This window comes from Balaenoptera physalus, assembly GCF_965194825.1.
Source record: "Balaenoptera physalus genome assembly, chromosome: 6".
NCBI lineage: Eukaryota > Metazoa > Chordata > Mammalia > Artiodactyla > Balaenopteridae > Balaenoptera > Balaenoptera physalus.
In genome coordinates, this window is record NC_138885.1 from 20,636,817 (window position 1) to 20,652,451 (window position 15,635).

The following is a 15,635-nucleotide window of genomic DNA, read 5'->3' on the forward strand; positions in this document are numbered from 1 at the left end:
TAGAGTGGAATTCATTCTTTTCTAAACGCACTTCAGGTGATGGATTTCACATGCATTCATTTCTGCTTCTCCCCTCCATAGCACTGTAAAAGCGTGCAACGATTGACAGCCCTAGCATTGTCATTATGAGTGAATAACACATAATCCCCCATTACGTAAATGCCTACCACCTCATTTCCGAATTAGGCATCAATTATGGCAATTGTGAATGAAGAGACTTAGAGAGGAGAGCTGATCTCTGATTCAAAGTCACAGAGAAAAAAATATGAATAAAATTCAAGTGTACCACTAGTTTTTAGGTTGACACTCATAAATCTAATTTAGTGTGAGCCAATCATTTTTCCTGAGTTCCACTAGGCATAGTTCACCATGATTGTAGAATCTTATTAGGTTACTCTGATCTGGCAAAAGCTAATGCAATCAGAAGAGATCCTGAATTGAATCTTAATTCTTGGTTTCTGCAGTAGATTTAAAAAATAGTTCAGGGGGCAACTGGAGTAGAATATACATCACTGTGGGATTATTGACAAATAGGTAAGCTAAATCATGCCTAGGTTATCAGAGTGAGATGAGAGCGTTGATAAAACTGCTTAGAAGAATTTCCTGGTGGTCCAGTGGTTAGGACTCACTGCAGGGGGCACGGGTTCAACCCCTGGTCGGGGAACGAAGATCCCACATGCTGCAAGGCACAGCCAAAAAAAAAACTGCTTAGAGAAGACAAACCATTGTGATTCATGGTCAAAAATGACATTAGGTATGGTGACTTTTGAGAACTCTGACAATGCGACACATCATAAATTCCTTTAAAATATATTTTTATAAACATTTCCAATGATCAGAGTATTGTAACTTCATTATGAAATATCTTGAAAATACAGAGATTAAAAAAATAATTCAGACTCTCACTACTCTAATAGAACCACTGTGTGCATTTATAGCTGCATTTTGTCCTAGACTAAAAATTCCTTTATTTGTTTTCAAGTGGTTTTCCATTAAACATTCTTAAAGTCCAACTACACTGTAGCCCTGATGTTGCTGTTCATCACCTAGCAAGCAACTCAAATGCCATTGTAAAGCTGTTCCTTTCTTTCCTTTCTTCCTTTACTTTTTAAACTTCTAACACTGACTCAGTAGATTACCTCACTTCCCACCTCAGAAAGACCATAGGTATTAGCCCTTGATGGTTGAGGTTTCATCTGACACATCATGGCCCTTTGTATCACTTCATCTCTCCCTTCACCCTCAGAAAGACAGGTGATCGCTCCTCTCCAAAGCTAACCCTCTACCTGTACTCTGGTCTTCATCACTTCCTGTCCCCCCTGAGCTAACCCTCCACCTAAACTTTGGTCTCCACTGCTCCAGGCTTCCTCAGGTGGCTCACATCCATTGATAATATGGCCTATATATCATGGAATTATCAACCCCAACTTCCACCCAAAAACTTCCCTGCCCATATAATAACACCTGGAATTCCAAGTGGAGCTTGCAAAAATTTCCAGTGTGCCATTGTATAAATGCATGCAAAATGTAAGTTTCTCTACTTTTCTATAATCTCTCTCAACTGTTAATACAAATCCTTATGTCATCAGATGGCAGAAACTTAATCACAGTTATTTCAAGTTTTCCCTTACCCACACATTTTCCTTGAGGTTTTGTCTGAATTCTGGAGGGCTTATGTGTTGACAGTAATATGAAAAACAAGGACTAACTCTTATATACTGCTTACATTATGCTAGGCATAATTTTATATGCCTTCCATGTCTTATCTCATTTGATCCTTAAAACAGACCAAGGTAGGTTTTGGGGTTTTGTTTTTTTTGTTTTTTTTTTTATGGCCAAGCCCAGGCAGTGGGTTCTTAGTTCCCCAAGCAGGGATCGAACCCAGACCCTGTGAGTGAAAGTGCAGAGTCCTAACCACTGAACCGTCAAGGAATTCCCCCAAGGTAGGTTTTATTATTCCCCTATTTTACATATGGGGAGATGAGTACATAGAGAATTAAGTAATTTGCTCAGGGAAATAAAGTCCATAAATTTATGCTATAGTCTGTGCTCTAAACCATTACCCCAGACCCTCCTTACTCTCTTGTGGAGCCCAAGGCATTAGCAGGCAAAGGTGGTATTACCAAACTGAACTTGGGTCTGCTCACCTGCCATGCAGCAAAGCCAATCTACTGACACTGGGTTGTGGTAAAGGAAAGTACAGCATTTATTTTAGGGCACCAAGCAAGTACAGCATTTATTTTAGGGCACCAAGCAAGGAGAATGGGCAGCTAATGCTCAAAAGACCTGAACTCCCTGATGGCTTTCAGGGAAGAGTTTTTAAAAGCAAAATTAGGGGCAAGAGTTGACTTTCTTCTGATTGGTTGGTGGTGAGGTAAGAGGGTGATGTTTTAATCATCAACTTTCTGGCTCCAACCAGTATGGGTCCTATGTGCTTGTGGTCAGCATGTAATCACCATCCACCACTTGGGTGGGGGTCATAGTTCCTGTAGAACAACTCAAGATATACATCAAATTGTTATGTATATCCCTTGAGAAGGAACTAGGACTCGGTTTTATTGATGAACTATTGTTTAATCTATCATTACTTTTCTTGCTTGACTGCCTTACCTTTGTTTCTGCCTTCCCTCACTTCCCTAACTTGTAACTGCTTGAGTCTGCTCTTTGGAACTCAGGGAAGGCCTAGGAAACTAAAGTCTTTTTCTACAAACAAGAAAAAGGGGGCACCGAGAGGCTTTTGTAACTGAGAGCGGACCACAGGTTCCTACTCGGTTTCAGTCTCCCCTTTTCTTTGATACTCTTCAGTCCTGAGGGGAACAGGGGCAGGACAAGCAGGGGAATAAAGTTTTGGATAGAGAGATTAATCATAAACTCAGCAGGGGCACTCGGTTTCAGTGGTATCTGGTTTCGGTCACTGTCCATGTTGGTGTATACTGAAACATCTTCCTTCCATCATCAACACACACAGGTGCCTTCTGACTCATCCCTCACCCCAAGGCCCCGTCATGACTGGCTTGCCTACCTACCATAATGGAAAAGAATATTTAAAAAAAGAATGTGTATATATTTACATACACATATATAAAACTGAATCACTTTGTTGTACAGCAGAAATTAACACAACATTGTAAATCAACTATACTTCAATTTGAAAAAAACCTCAAAATCCAAGAGCTGGCTTCTGTTTTTACCCTTGAACACCTAATTTTCCAAATATAAAAAGTGCCAGAGACTTCACAGAAATACTGGGAATGACACCTGTTGCTGCATGATATTGAATAAAAAAGCTGAAACCCTTCACATAACAATTCCACGTGAGGCTTAGATAGAAATGTTCCAGAAAAATACATTTTATCCACCTACTCATGTGTATTTACTAATTGATGAATTAGTTCATCAAATATTTATGAAACATTTATAATTTTAAGGATTAGTTCACGTGATTGTGGAGGCTGGCAAATCCAAAATCTGCAAGGTAGGCCAACAGGTTAGAGACCCAGGGAAGAGGTGGTGCTTCAGTTCAAGTTTGAAGGCCATCCGCTGGTGGAATTTCTTCCTCATCCAGGGCCGTCACTCTTTTTATATTAAGGCCTTTGAATGGTTAGAAGTGCCCACCCACATTACAGAGGGTAACCTGCTTTACTCAAAGACTACTGATCCAAATGTTAATTCCATCCAAAAAACCTTATAAAACTTTTACAGAAACATCTAAAATAGTGTTCAACCAAATATCTGGGCACTGTGGCCAACTTGATACATAAAATTAATCATCATAAGTACCTACTCATTTGCTTTTCACTGGGGTTTTAACAGATAAGACAAACATGGTTCCTGGCCCTATGGTATTTTCTCAAAAATTCATTAATTCAACAGTTCCCCAATGTAGACAAATTCAAACTCAAGTGCAAAAGACTAAAACCAGCTCCTCTTCAAATAGCAAGTATTGATAAGGAAGAAAAATAGGTAAAGAGGTCTCTGGGTGCCAAAAGCTAGAGGCTGGGTAAAAGATAGCAGAAAGGGATTCTGTTATCTTTGAAGATGAACTTGAAATCATTCACAGCTTTATCAGGGTCATTCCTACTCACTCATTCCTTCAACTAAGTCTTCCAAGAGTGGGTAGTCCCCCTTTACCATTTGGGGATGGGAGTAGTCAGGAGAGGCTTATAGAGGAGTGATGTTTAAGCCAAAAATGTTCAGTGATGGATAGGTGTAAATTTGCTAGAAAGAAGGACAGGGAAAGGTCATTCCAGACCTCAGAGGTCAAAGAAGCCATAAATAAAGACAAAAAGGGAAATGCATTCCCTTTGGGGAGGAATAAAGCATTCCGTGTGGCTGGGGCACAGAGCACAGGCACAGAAGAGATAGAAAAGGACATATGGGGCCTTGTTTCCCATGCATGCTTATACTTAGCAGTGAGAAACCATGAAAAGCATTAAGCTGGAAGGAGATGTGATCATTTTGCATTTCAGAGCAGTCACAGTGGCCAAGACTCCTGGGGATGGATTACAGTGGGCCAAGACTGGAGTCAGAAACCATGAGTGGGTGACTAAATAATCCTGGAGAGACATGATGAGGGCCTAAAAGTGAGACTAGAGAGGAGGGAACTGGGTTGGGAGATGCAATAGGGTTAGAATAAAAAAAACCTGATGCTTTATTGATTGTGAGGAAGGGAAGGAGAGAGGCAGAGAGGGAGAAGTTTGGTTTGGATAGAGTGTCATTCACTGATAGAGAAAACACAAGAAGAGGAGCGGGTACTGGAGGAAAGAAGAATTCCAATTTGGAACGGGAGCCTCCAGGAGAGGTCCTTTCTACCAGTGGAGCTGCCTACCTTCAAGTGGATCACAGGTCTGGACAAGAAGAAATACAATCATGGTGACCACTGCAGAGGGGATGTCCCAATCACACAGTCCTGCGTCACCTAAACCCAGGGTTCTTACATAATCCACCATCAGACTTCCCGCCAGTCTGCATATGGCGGACTAAGAACTAACTGGATTACGTGTCATCATCTAATTCATTGCTGATAGTTTTATATTATTCAAGTTAATACGCAGAACAACTCTATGAAATCAGTTCTATTATCATCCCTATTTCACAGAGAGACGAAGTAACTTTCCCAATGCCATCCGACTAATAATCAGTAGAGTCAGGAGCTGAACCTTGGTATTTGAGCTGATTCATAGCCATCAGATAGGGGCCAGGAGAAAGGAGCTACTCAAGACTTGGTCTAAACCATATTTTATTTTTATACCACTACTGAATAATTTAAGGATCTTTTGCCTTTTTCCACAAAGGAATGTCAGTATAAAGCTCATCTGTTTTATAACTCATTTTCTTAAATGTGGAGATGAGATCTTATACAATTTTCCTTTTTGCTGTCACCTTCCTTAGTGTTATGGTAGGAACTGAAAGAGTATTATCTTTTGCTCATGAGGACACTGTGACCTTCTGCACATTTAGCCAAAAAGTTTGCCTGTCTTTAAAAGCAGAAGTAAAAGCATTGTTTTCTTCTTCTGTTACACCTACACTGAAGACACAGGACTCATTGGATACAGTTGCATGTGCAACATTTTAAATCTCCTACTTTCCTTTCAATACTGCTTGGTGAAGGTAGTCTTTCTGCTTCCTCTGGATGAAAACCTAGACAGTCTCCATGACATTTCCACTCCCTTCTAAGTAATAAAACTTCCTAAAGTCACTTTAAATTGCAAACCCATCCATAGGTAAAATAGTGAAAATGTCTAGTACAATACATTAATAATCTATTCAATCCTCACTGAAAGGTACGATTTCTCTTCCTAAAGGTGGGCACATGGTCCTTTCTTCTCCTTCCCCAACTGGCATTTCTGCTTCTCCTTAAGATTGATCTCTTTGATTGGCAGAGTCGAAGCAAGGAGAGAGATTAAATGTTAGGGTTATAGGCAAATTGTTACCTGACCGACCATGTAGTAAAATGGCTTACAGCTCTGTGGGCAGGCTGGGGCTTAAAAGGATCTCTTTTTCTTGTGGAATGGTTTTGACGTTCTCTGGTGGTTCCCTAGCACTGGGGCCCTCCTCTGGAGCTCCATGCAGATAATTTTTATTTGACTGACCTATCAATAATTGAGAGACCTATGTTGAAAGATTTGTCAAATATGTATGTGCGTGTGTGCATTTTATATTTTGAGGCCATATGGTATACCAATTTAGAATTACTATGGCTTTGTAGTCAGTTGAACCTTTTATTATTATATAGTGGTCCTCTTTTGCTCTAATAATGCTTTTTGTTTTATAGTCTCTTTTATTTGAATTACCCTGTTTATGATAAACAGCTATCATAGCCTTCCTTTGGTTAGGATTTGCTTCTTTTAATTCCTCTTACCTTTTTACTTTCAAATTGTCTGTATACTTATAGTTTAAACACATTTCCTATAAACAACACATGGTTGGATGTTGTTATTTCTGCCATTTCATTTTGTGCTATTTGCCTATCTTTTCTATGTTTCTTTTTTCCTTTATTGCCTTCCTCTGAATTGTTTTTTTGTTGGTTTTTTTTTGGTATTTTTTTGCTGCGTTGGGTCTTCGTTGCTGTGCACGGGCTTTCTCTAGTTGTGGCGAGCAGGGGCTACTCTTCGTTGTGGTACGTGGGCTTCTCACTGCGGTGGCTTCTCTTGTTACGGAGCATGGGCTCTAGGCGTGCGGGCTTCAGTAGTTGCAGCGCGTGGGCTCAGTAGTTGCAACGTGCAGGCTCTAGGGCACACGGGCTTCAGCAGTTGTGGCGCACAGGCTCAACAGTTGTGGCTCGTGGGCTTGGTTGCTCTGCGGCATGTGGGATCTTCCCGGGCCAGGGATCGAACCCATGTCCCCTGCATTGGCAGGCGGATTCTTAACCACTGCGCCACCAGGGTAGTCCCTGAATTGATTTTTTTTTTCTTTATTCCATCTTCCACTTAACTGGATTGTAAGTTACATACTCTATATGTAATCTTTTAGTAGTTACTTTGGAAATTTTTACCATGCCTAATTGTGGTAGGCTGAATAATGTCCCTACTCAAAGACCCCCAGAACCTGTGAAAATGCCACCTTACATGGAAAAAGCACTTTGAAAATGTGATTATATTAAAGCTCCTGGGATGCGGAAATTATCCTGGGTTATCTGGGTGGGCCCATTGTGATTACATGAGTCCTTAGAAGAGGGAGATGGGAGGGTTAGAGTCAAAAAAAGGGTGATGTGATGGCAGAAGCAGAGAAAAGGACTATGAGATGCTAACTGCTCGCTTTGAAGATGGAGGATGGGGTCATGAGCCAAGGATGCACATCGTATCTAGAAGCTAGAAAAGGCAAGGAAACCAATTCTGTTCTAGAGCCTTCCTTAGGAACACAGCCCTGCTGACCCATTTTAGACTTATGACTTCCAGAACTACAAATGAATAAATTTGTGTTGGTTTAAACCACTAAGATTTGTGACAGCAGCAGTTGGAAACTAGTGCAGATTTTGGCACCTGAAAGTGGGGTGCTACTGTAAGAAACACATAAAAATATGAAAGTGGCTTTGGAATTGGGCAGTGGGCAGAGGTTAGAAGAACTTTGAGGTGCATGATAGAAAAATCCTAGATTTCCTTGAATAGGCAGTCAGTAGATATACAGATGTTAAAGATTCTGCCAGTGAAAGCTCAAAGGAAATTAAGGAGCATGGTAGAGAAAGCCTATATTGTCTTAGAGAATACCTAAATCATCATAAATAGATCATTGGTAGAAATATGGATGTTAAAGGCACTAATGGTGAGGGCTCAGAAGGAAATGAGGGACATTCTACAAAGTGGAGGAAAGGGGATCCTTGTTATACAGTGATGGAAAACGTAGCTCAATTGTGTGTCCTGCAGTTGTGTGGAAATCAGAGCATATAAGTGATGAAATTGGATATTTAGCTGCGGAGATTTCTAAGCAAAATGTTAAAGGTTCATCCTGGTTCTTTCTTGCTCATTATAGTCAAATACAAGAGGAAAAAGATCGAAAAACTGGTAAGAGAAAAGGAACCAGGACTTGATGATTTAGGAAATTCTCAGCTTATCAAGATTGCAAAAGATGTTAAAATTAGGAGATTCACTGTTAGGAGGGCATGCTTTGGAGAGAAAAACCAAGAATATAACTGGACAGGGCTTCCCTGGTGGCACAGTGGTTAAGAATCCGCCTGCCAATGCCAGGGACACGGGTTCGAGCCCTGGTCCGGGAAGATCCCACATGCCGTGGAGCAACTAAGCCCGTGCGCCACAAATACTGAGCCTGTGCCTTAGAGCCTGCACGCCACAACTACTGAAGCCCGCGTGTCACAACTACTGAAGCCTACGGTGCCTAGAGCCTGTGCTCTGCAACAAGAGAAGCCACAGAAATGAGAAGCCCTTGGCATACCACAACAAAGAGTAGCCCCTGCTCGCTGCAACTAAAGAAAGCCCAAACACAGCAACAAAGACCCAGCTCAGACAAAAATAAATAAATAAATAAATAAATCCATTAAAAAAAAAAAAGAATATAGCTGGACAATCTTTTGCTAGTGCCTTAACTCTGTAAAATAGGCATCATCATCATCATCACTATTATTATTATTATTAAAAATATTATTTAAATGTACTTATAAGATTACCAGTTTCTTTACTCCCCACTCATTTTACATTTCACAGAATTTTTTCCTGGGGTCATTTTTCCTCCTTTCTGGAGTATATCATTAGAAATTACTTAAGTGAGTTCTGTTGGTAGGAAACTCAGTTTTTATCTGAAAATTTCTTTACTCTTTCTTCACTGTTAAAATAAAATTTTATAAGGTATACAGTTCCAGGTTGACTATTAGCTTTTTGAACATATTATTCTATTGTCCTATGGCTACCATCATTGCTGTAAGAAGTTGGCTGTCAGTCTAATTGCTGAGTTTTGAAGGCATTCTCTTTTCCTCTCTAGCAGTTTATAAGATCTTTATTATTGGTGTTCTGTAGTTTCACTGGAAAGTTTCTAGAAAGGGAGTTCTTTTTCTTAATCCTTCTAGATATAGGTTTTGATTCCTAGCTATTATCTCTTGGAATATCTCTCCTCCAACTTCTTTCTCCTCTTTTAGCACTCCAATTAGACTCCTTTTAGACTTTCTTAATCTACCCTTTGTACTTTGTGACACCCTTATATACTCTTACATACGCTCAATCCCCTCGCATCTCCATGCAAGTGTCTCTTCCAATTCATTAATGAAGGAGTCTCAACTTCATACAAGCCTATGGTATGATCTCCCACTTCCCTCTAGGATATTAATTTTCAAAGCTCCGGGGTTCTGAATCCACATTACCTGGGTTCAAATTCTGGCTTATTTACTTACACACTCACTATTGTGTGACTATGGACAAGTTACCTAACTACTCTGTGCTTCAGTTTCCTCTCCTATCAAATGAATATTGGTAATAGTTCCTCTTATAGGAATGTTATCAAGAATAAATGAATTGATTTGAGTAAAATGCTTGGAACAGTGCCTAGCCCATAGAAAGTGCTTTAAAACTGCTTACACTTACTCTGAGTATTGGCATGTGCCTCCATGTTATTTTAAGGCTCATTCATTTGCTTAAGCTCATTGAACTTTTTACAAAAATGATCTTGAGGATTTCCTGTATTTTCTTTCAAGCTGAGCAAGCATTTAAACATATGTTTGTTATAATTTATCCAGAATCTAGTTGAAAAGAATGTTTGTTAAAATTTATCCAGATTCTAGTTGAATAGCCTAGTAGGAAGGCTGTTTTTTTTTAAACTACCTAGTCCCTTCATTGTGGAGACTGAGCTGATGGAAGCATTCCAAAGCAGGTTCAAGGTTTTGCCAGTGTCCTTCGGTCCCCTGAACATTTTAAGCTTTCCAGGAATAGGAAAGGACAAACACAGAACAATAAAGGGCTGCTTTGCTCCAGGCTCTCTTTGGAAGCATGACCATAAGCCTCCCTTTATGCTCCAGTGGAAGCCCTCCCCAAACTGCTCTGACAACCCTCTACTTCTCCCTACACTTACACTCTGTACAAATACCTATAACAATGTACGTATCATTTAATCTCTCATTCAATCTTATATTCTCAGCACATAGTAGTTCTCAATAAAAGTTTGTCAAATGCATGAATGAACAAATGAAAGAAAAGGCAATGGAGGAAATAACATATACCAAGTATGGGCTCTTTCTATGATTTAAAAGTAAAGATGAAACTTCCTCCACACGTTTCAACATGCTAGATTTTCATGAACAAGCCAATTGCTAAGTATTGTTTAAAGACCTAGAGGTAACTACCATACAAAAAGCAAAAGCATTACAATTGGTTTCTTCTGGGGAATGAAACCAAGAATAAGAACAGATGAGTCAGGGATCTATTATTTTCTTTAAAAGTCTTCTGATATTTGATTTTTAACTATGTATATCTTGATAAAAATTAAAATATTCAAAAACAAAGATTAGTCCATTTTTGACCTACTGTAACTCAAAAGCAGCCTGCAGTACATTTGACCTCACGGGGTTTAGTACAGTTTTGTTCTGTTTTTTTTTTAATTTTGTGCCTGGAGTCCTGATTACCAAAGAGTTGTTGACCCAAAGCCAAGTCGACCGATAAACAGAACTGTGGACTTTAAGAAGGCAGCTCCAATGGATCTATACCGGCTGAGCAGGCATACTGAGTGGTGCCTGAAGGCAGCCGTAAGGACGAAGTAAATCAATTAACTCCATGGTTTTCATGAAGACCTCTTCATATCAAAACTTCTTTCTTTACATGCGTCTCCTCTGATCCCGTGGAGATGAAAATTGACATCCACAGTCATATTCTACCAAAAGAATGGCCAGATCTAAAGAAGGTAATGGTGATTAATTTGCTGAATTATTTCTAGAACTTCTCCAGCATTTCTCAATGCCTCTACTATAGAATGATGTCTTCTTTTGGGAATTAGATGTTAAGTTTCTCTGCTTTAGGAGTGATTTTAAGTTATTTGGTAGCTCTGATTTCCTAGTTTTTTAAAATGACTTCATATTTATTTTGAAAGAACATTGATAAAAAGAAGTAAGTGTTCTCTCAAAATCCCTTTTCCTCTCAAATGAAGCACACTTTAAAACTTCTGGACAATATAAGTCAAGCAGTTTTACTTCCATTTAAGTCACATATTCAGCTGCTGGGGAGATAGGTGACAATTACAGTTTCAAGTAAGAGACTATTAAAAAACAGAATGTGATAGGTTCTCATTACTTCTAAAACATATCTCCTTTCTAAAATGTTTAAAATAAGTTTTAGAAGCACTAAATGATAGCTCTGTGGAATTTTTTTTAGTCTATTTTAAGACACTGTCTGAAACCATTCCTTTTTGATGTTCTTTAAGCTGTAAATCCTTGTTATGAAGTACAGAGTTGGAACATCAAAAAAAAAAAAAAACTAGAGGAAATGACATGAAACGTTTGCACAATGAATGTCTCTCAAGACTCTTCACTGTGTTTCTCGAAAGATGGAAACTTCCTTTTGTCATTAAGAACTTTTAAATGAATACTAAAACAGGAAGGTGGGGAAAATGAAAGAAATTTAAAATTGGTTTGAGTTTTGTTCGGGCTAAGTATCAGATTTTACCCAATCTTCAGTCTTCTCTAGTACTTATACACTACTCATAGTGTTTCATCTTTTTTTTTTTTTTTTTTTTTAACAAGAATTAGTACTGGGAAACTGGAGGTTGGACAACAGATTCTGCAGTCACTTCTAACTCTTTTTTTTTTTTTTTTTTAACTTTTGGGTTTATTTATTTATTTATTTATGGCTGTGTTGGGTCTTCGTTTCTGTGCGAGGGCTTTCTCTAGTTGCGGCAAGTGGGGGCCACTCTTCATCGCGGTGCGCGGGTCTCTCACTATCGCGGCCTCTCTTGTTGCAGAGCACAGGCTCCAGACATGCAGGCTCAGTAATTGTGGCTCACGGGCCCAGCCGCTCCGCTGCATGTGGGATCCTCCCAGACCAGGGCTCGAACCCGTGTCCCCTGCATTAGCAGGCAGATTCTCAACCACTGCGCCACCAGGGAAGCCAGTGTTTCATCTTTTTTATCCCAAGTGAGGAAAAATGAATGAACCCAAACTCTAATTAAAATGTGGTTCACTGTTTCATTGTGCAGGTAGATGAAACGATTTTCTTCTCACAGTTGTCTCTTGGAAGAATGGTCATCTTAAGTGTTTCTTTGCCCACTGGTATTTTAGGTAAGATGGACAGTGGACATTGTAGATCAGAAAATACAAGTGATGCTAAACCATCTTTGAAAGGTTTTCCTATTATAGTTCATGGTAAGAACTAACCCTATCAAACCAACCCCTCCAAAAGGAGCCTAAGTGCCTACATGGGAACTTGCTGTTCTGAATGCTGTCATCCTCATCATATTTTATTAAAGTGTAGACACCACTTCACAATGCTAGTGATGAATACCCAAAACATTCTACCTAGTATCCTGTGCCATAACCCTACCTCCCAAGCCTGCCTCCACTTTGATCTGAGAACTGGTCACCAAGAGCTGACAATTTCTAGCCGCCCCACCTAATGCAGGGCCCTGAAGGCACTGTTAAAACTGCTCCCAAAAAAAAAAAAAAACTGCTCCAGAAGCTCTGGGATGCAGAGCATGGGGAGGCTATAGCCACAGCTGTGTGCCCTGGAGATTCCCCATGCGCAAATTTTGCTGGCTCTTTATGTTATGTCTTCTTATCGTCTAGTTATGCCTACTTATCTTCTAGTTATGCCTTCCTATCTTCTAGTTATGCCTCCTATATTCTAGTTATGCCCTCCTATCTTCTAATTATTCCTGAAAAGAGGGGAGGGGCATTTTGTACCCATAAACCAGGCTTTTATCAAGCAGTCTCACACCCTGCAAGCAGATAACTGATATACTTTTTAAAAAAAATTTTATTGAAGTATAGTTGATTTACAATGTTGTGCTAATTTCTTCTGTACAGCAAAGTGACTCAGTTATATGTATATAACTGAGTATATATATATAATATATATATATTCTTTTTCATATTCTTTTCCATTATGGTTTGTCACAGGACATTGAATATAGTTCCCTGTGCTATACAGTAGGACCTTGTTGTTTATCCACCCTATATATAATAGTTCGCCTCTGCTAATCCCATACTCCCAATCCTTCCCTTCCCTACCTCCCCTCCCCCTTGGCAACCACAGGCCTGTTCTCTATGTCTGTGAATCTGTTTTTGTTTCGATAACTGATATACTTGATGCTGCTGCTGCTGCTGATGGTAGTAATAATAATCATAATACTCTTACACTTCCAGAGAGCAATCTATACATGTAATTTGATTCACATAAAATCTTGTGAGTTTCAGATAGGATTTCTATCATTAGCCCTGCTGGACAAATGAGGCCCCTGAGACTCAGAAATGAGCCTAGAATCCCAGAGCTTCGTGGGGCTATGGTGGCCCCTCCATAGCTCTACACCCACACCTACCTTCCGAGAGCTGCCCAGGAGCACATCATGGGGGGGGATGTCCCTGCTTCCCTCTGCTAGACACCAGCCCGCTCCCCAACTCTCCACACTCACATAAACCCAATGAGGGCTTCCTCACAGCAGGTCAAGCAATGTGGTCTGCTATGCGCTGGAAGTTTCCGTTGGACTGCAGGCAAGTCAGTGATGAAACAATTCGCAGAAAACAGTTTGTGTTTTCAAACTGGGAGGAGGGAGATAAATAAAAATACATCTAAATGGTGCTGGGTTCCTTCTCTCTCTCTCTCTTTCCTTATTTCCAGTCTATATGATCAGAGTATTAAAGTGACATTAGTGGATAGCAGATAGTCCTTGGTGTGTTCATAGAGTTCAATACTTCTGGCAGAATTTCCTTTGTCTTCAGATCGTTTCTTAGTAGGTAAAATATTATTTCAAAACATCAATCTCCGATCCTTTCTCACCATTTTTTCAAACCTCCCAATAAAAAAAATGAAAAGAATAAGCCAGTCCTAGTTTTATTTTGGAAGATGAAGCCCCTTTGGAAGAACTGATATCTCTTTTCAAACCTGCCTTTTCTTGTTAAATATTAATAGACACACTTCAAAAACCTTGACCTCCTTATGCAGTGAAGAAATAGAAAAGCAGAATCAACACGCCTGGGTTGGTGATTAACTAATGATTACAGAGGACTTGGATTTGAGAAATTTTTTCATTTTCACTTGCTAATAATGATTGTAGTCAGAGTTAGAGTTAAGATCCTTAGGGGGGAAAATCTACCTGAGGTAGAAAGAGAGTAGATTCAGGGTGCACTTGATTACATTGTTCCTGATGAATCAGGACCCACACTCTGGCCCAAGAAACCAGGGTGAAAGTTGTTTCAGACTGATCCACAATGAGATTATTCATAACAACAAGGATGCTAATAAGGTTTCAGCTTTTTCCTTCAGCAAGACTTCATTGCCCACCTACTATGTGTCCGATAGTAGGGCTTGCAAGGATTCTTCTAATTTTAAATGGGGTCCCAAAATTCCAGCCTTTAGTAAAAAATTATTTATTTACATCTTCTTTGATTAGTGATGATTTAATTGCACTTGATCGCTGTAAGGTTTTAGGAGACAAAATCCCAGACATAACTTGACTTTTAAACAACTCCTCTGAGGAAACAGGTATCTGGTTTCATCACCCAGGAGGTTCATTATTCACCTCATGAGTGTGAGGTCCCCAAGACATTAAAAATGTCATTCAGCTCATCAACCTCTGATTCACATGTACCCATTTCAGAAACACAATTCGTGTAGATAGAACTGAATTCCCTTGAATTTTTAATATGTTGTTTTATTTGTCATGCCCATAAATGCCTATGGGACACCAGTCACTGTCAAACATTTTCAGATGGTAAACGCCTCCTGATATACGCTCTGGCAAAAACTACTCCGAGGGTCAAAAATTTCGGACCCCAGGCTTGGTTCAACCTAGGATGAGAGCCTGGGGATTGTGTGGAGGCCAGATTTGGAGCAGAATAAAGTTGGCCCAAATAGGTTAGGTCTTTGTAAAGGCTCAGGGCAAGTACAAGGTGTTCCAAAGCGTTCCAAGTGCTTTCCAAGACAGGGAAGGGAGGAACACAGAGTGACAAAGGGCTCCTTCCTTCACAGCGCTCCTTAGTGTCTGCTCCCAGCGTACACCTTATTTCACGACCTCAGGATGGAAGAGGCTGTCACCGCCATGCCACCCCCACTGCCATTACTGCCTGCCACCACTACCATCACCATCATTGGTACCACCACCGCCACCAAACTCACTACCACAACTATCACCACTACCACGTCATAGCCTCCACCACTACCATTACTATCGCCACCATCCCTACCACCGTCATCACCATCATCATCACCACTACTGCCACCACCGCCTCTGCTTCCACCACTGTCATCACCATTATCATGGTTAGCATTGATGAAGCCCTTTCTATAAGCCAGGTCTGGTGTCCATAGCTTTGTCCGAATTGTTTCAGTCATTCCCATAAAACCTTATGTCACCACGACTGCGGTGAGCCTCATTTCACACATAAGAAAACAACGGCTTCAAGATGTTAAGTTACTCCAAGAAAGTACCTTGTAAGCGGACTGTTGTGTGTGACCAGATCCCTCCGTTCTGCCCCTCCCTGCCTCTCTGCCCTT

The 15,635-nt window shown here is 40.2% G+C and overlaps 2 protein-coding genes across 7 annotated transcripts in view; one reads left to right on the forward strand and one right to left on the reverse strand.

Moving 5' to 3' along the window:
* The window catches only part of TMEM163 (transmembrane protein 163), a 419,722-nt gene that overhangs the window by 317,599 nt on the left and 86,488 nt on the right, over positions 1 to 15,635 (reverse strand). The window lies entirely within an intron of this gene.
* Positions 6,893 to 15,635, forward strand: part of ACMSD (aminocarboxymuconate semialdehyde decarboxylase) — a 94,770-nt gene continuing 86,027 nt past the window's right edge. Inside the window, exon 1 of one of the 5 annotated variants that reach the window (XM_082465931.1) lies at positions 6,893 to 10,836. In XM_082465931.1, coding sequence (XP_082322057.1) covers positions 10,780 to 10,836 — 57 coding nt within the window. In that variant the 5' untranslated portion in view covers positions 6,893 to 10,779. The remainder of the gene's footprint in view (positions 10,837 to 15,635) is intronic. The other 4 variants (XM_082465929.1, XM_082465928.1, XM_082465927.1 and 1 more) reach the window with 4 other exon arrangements.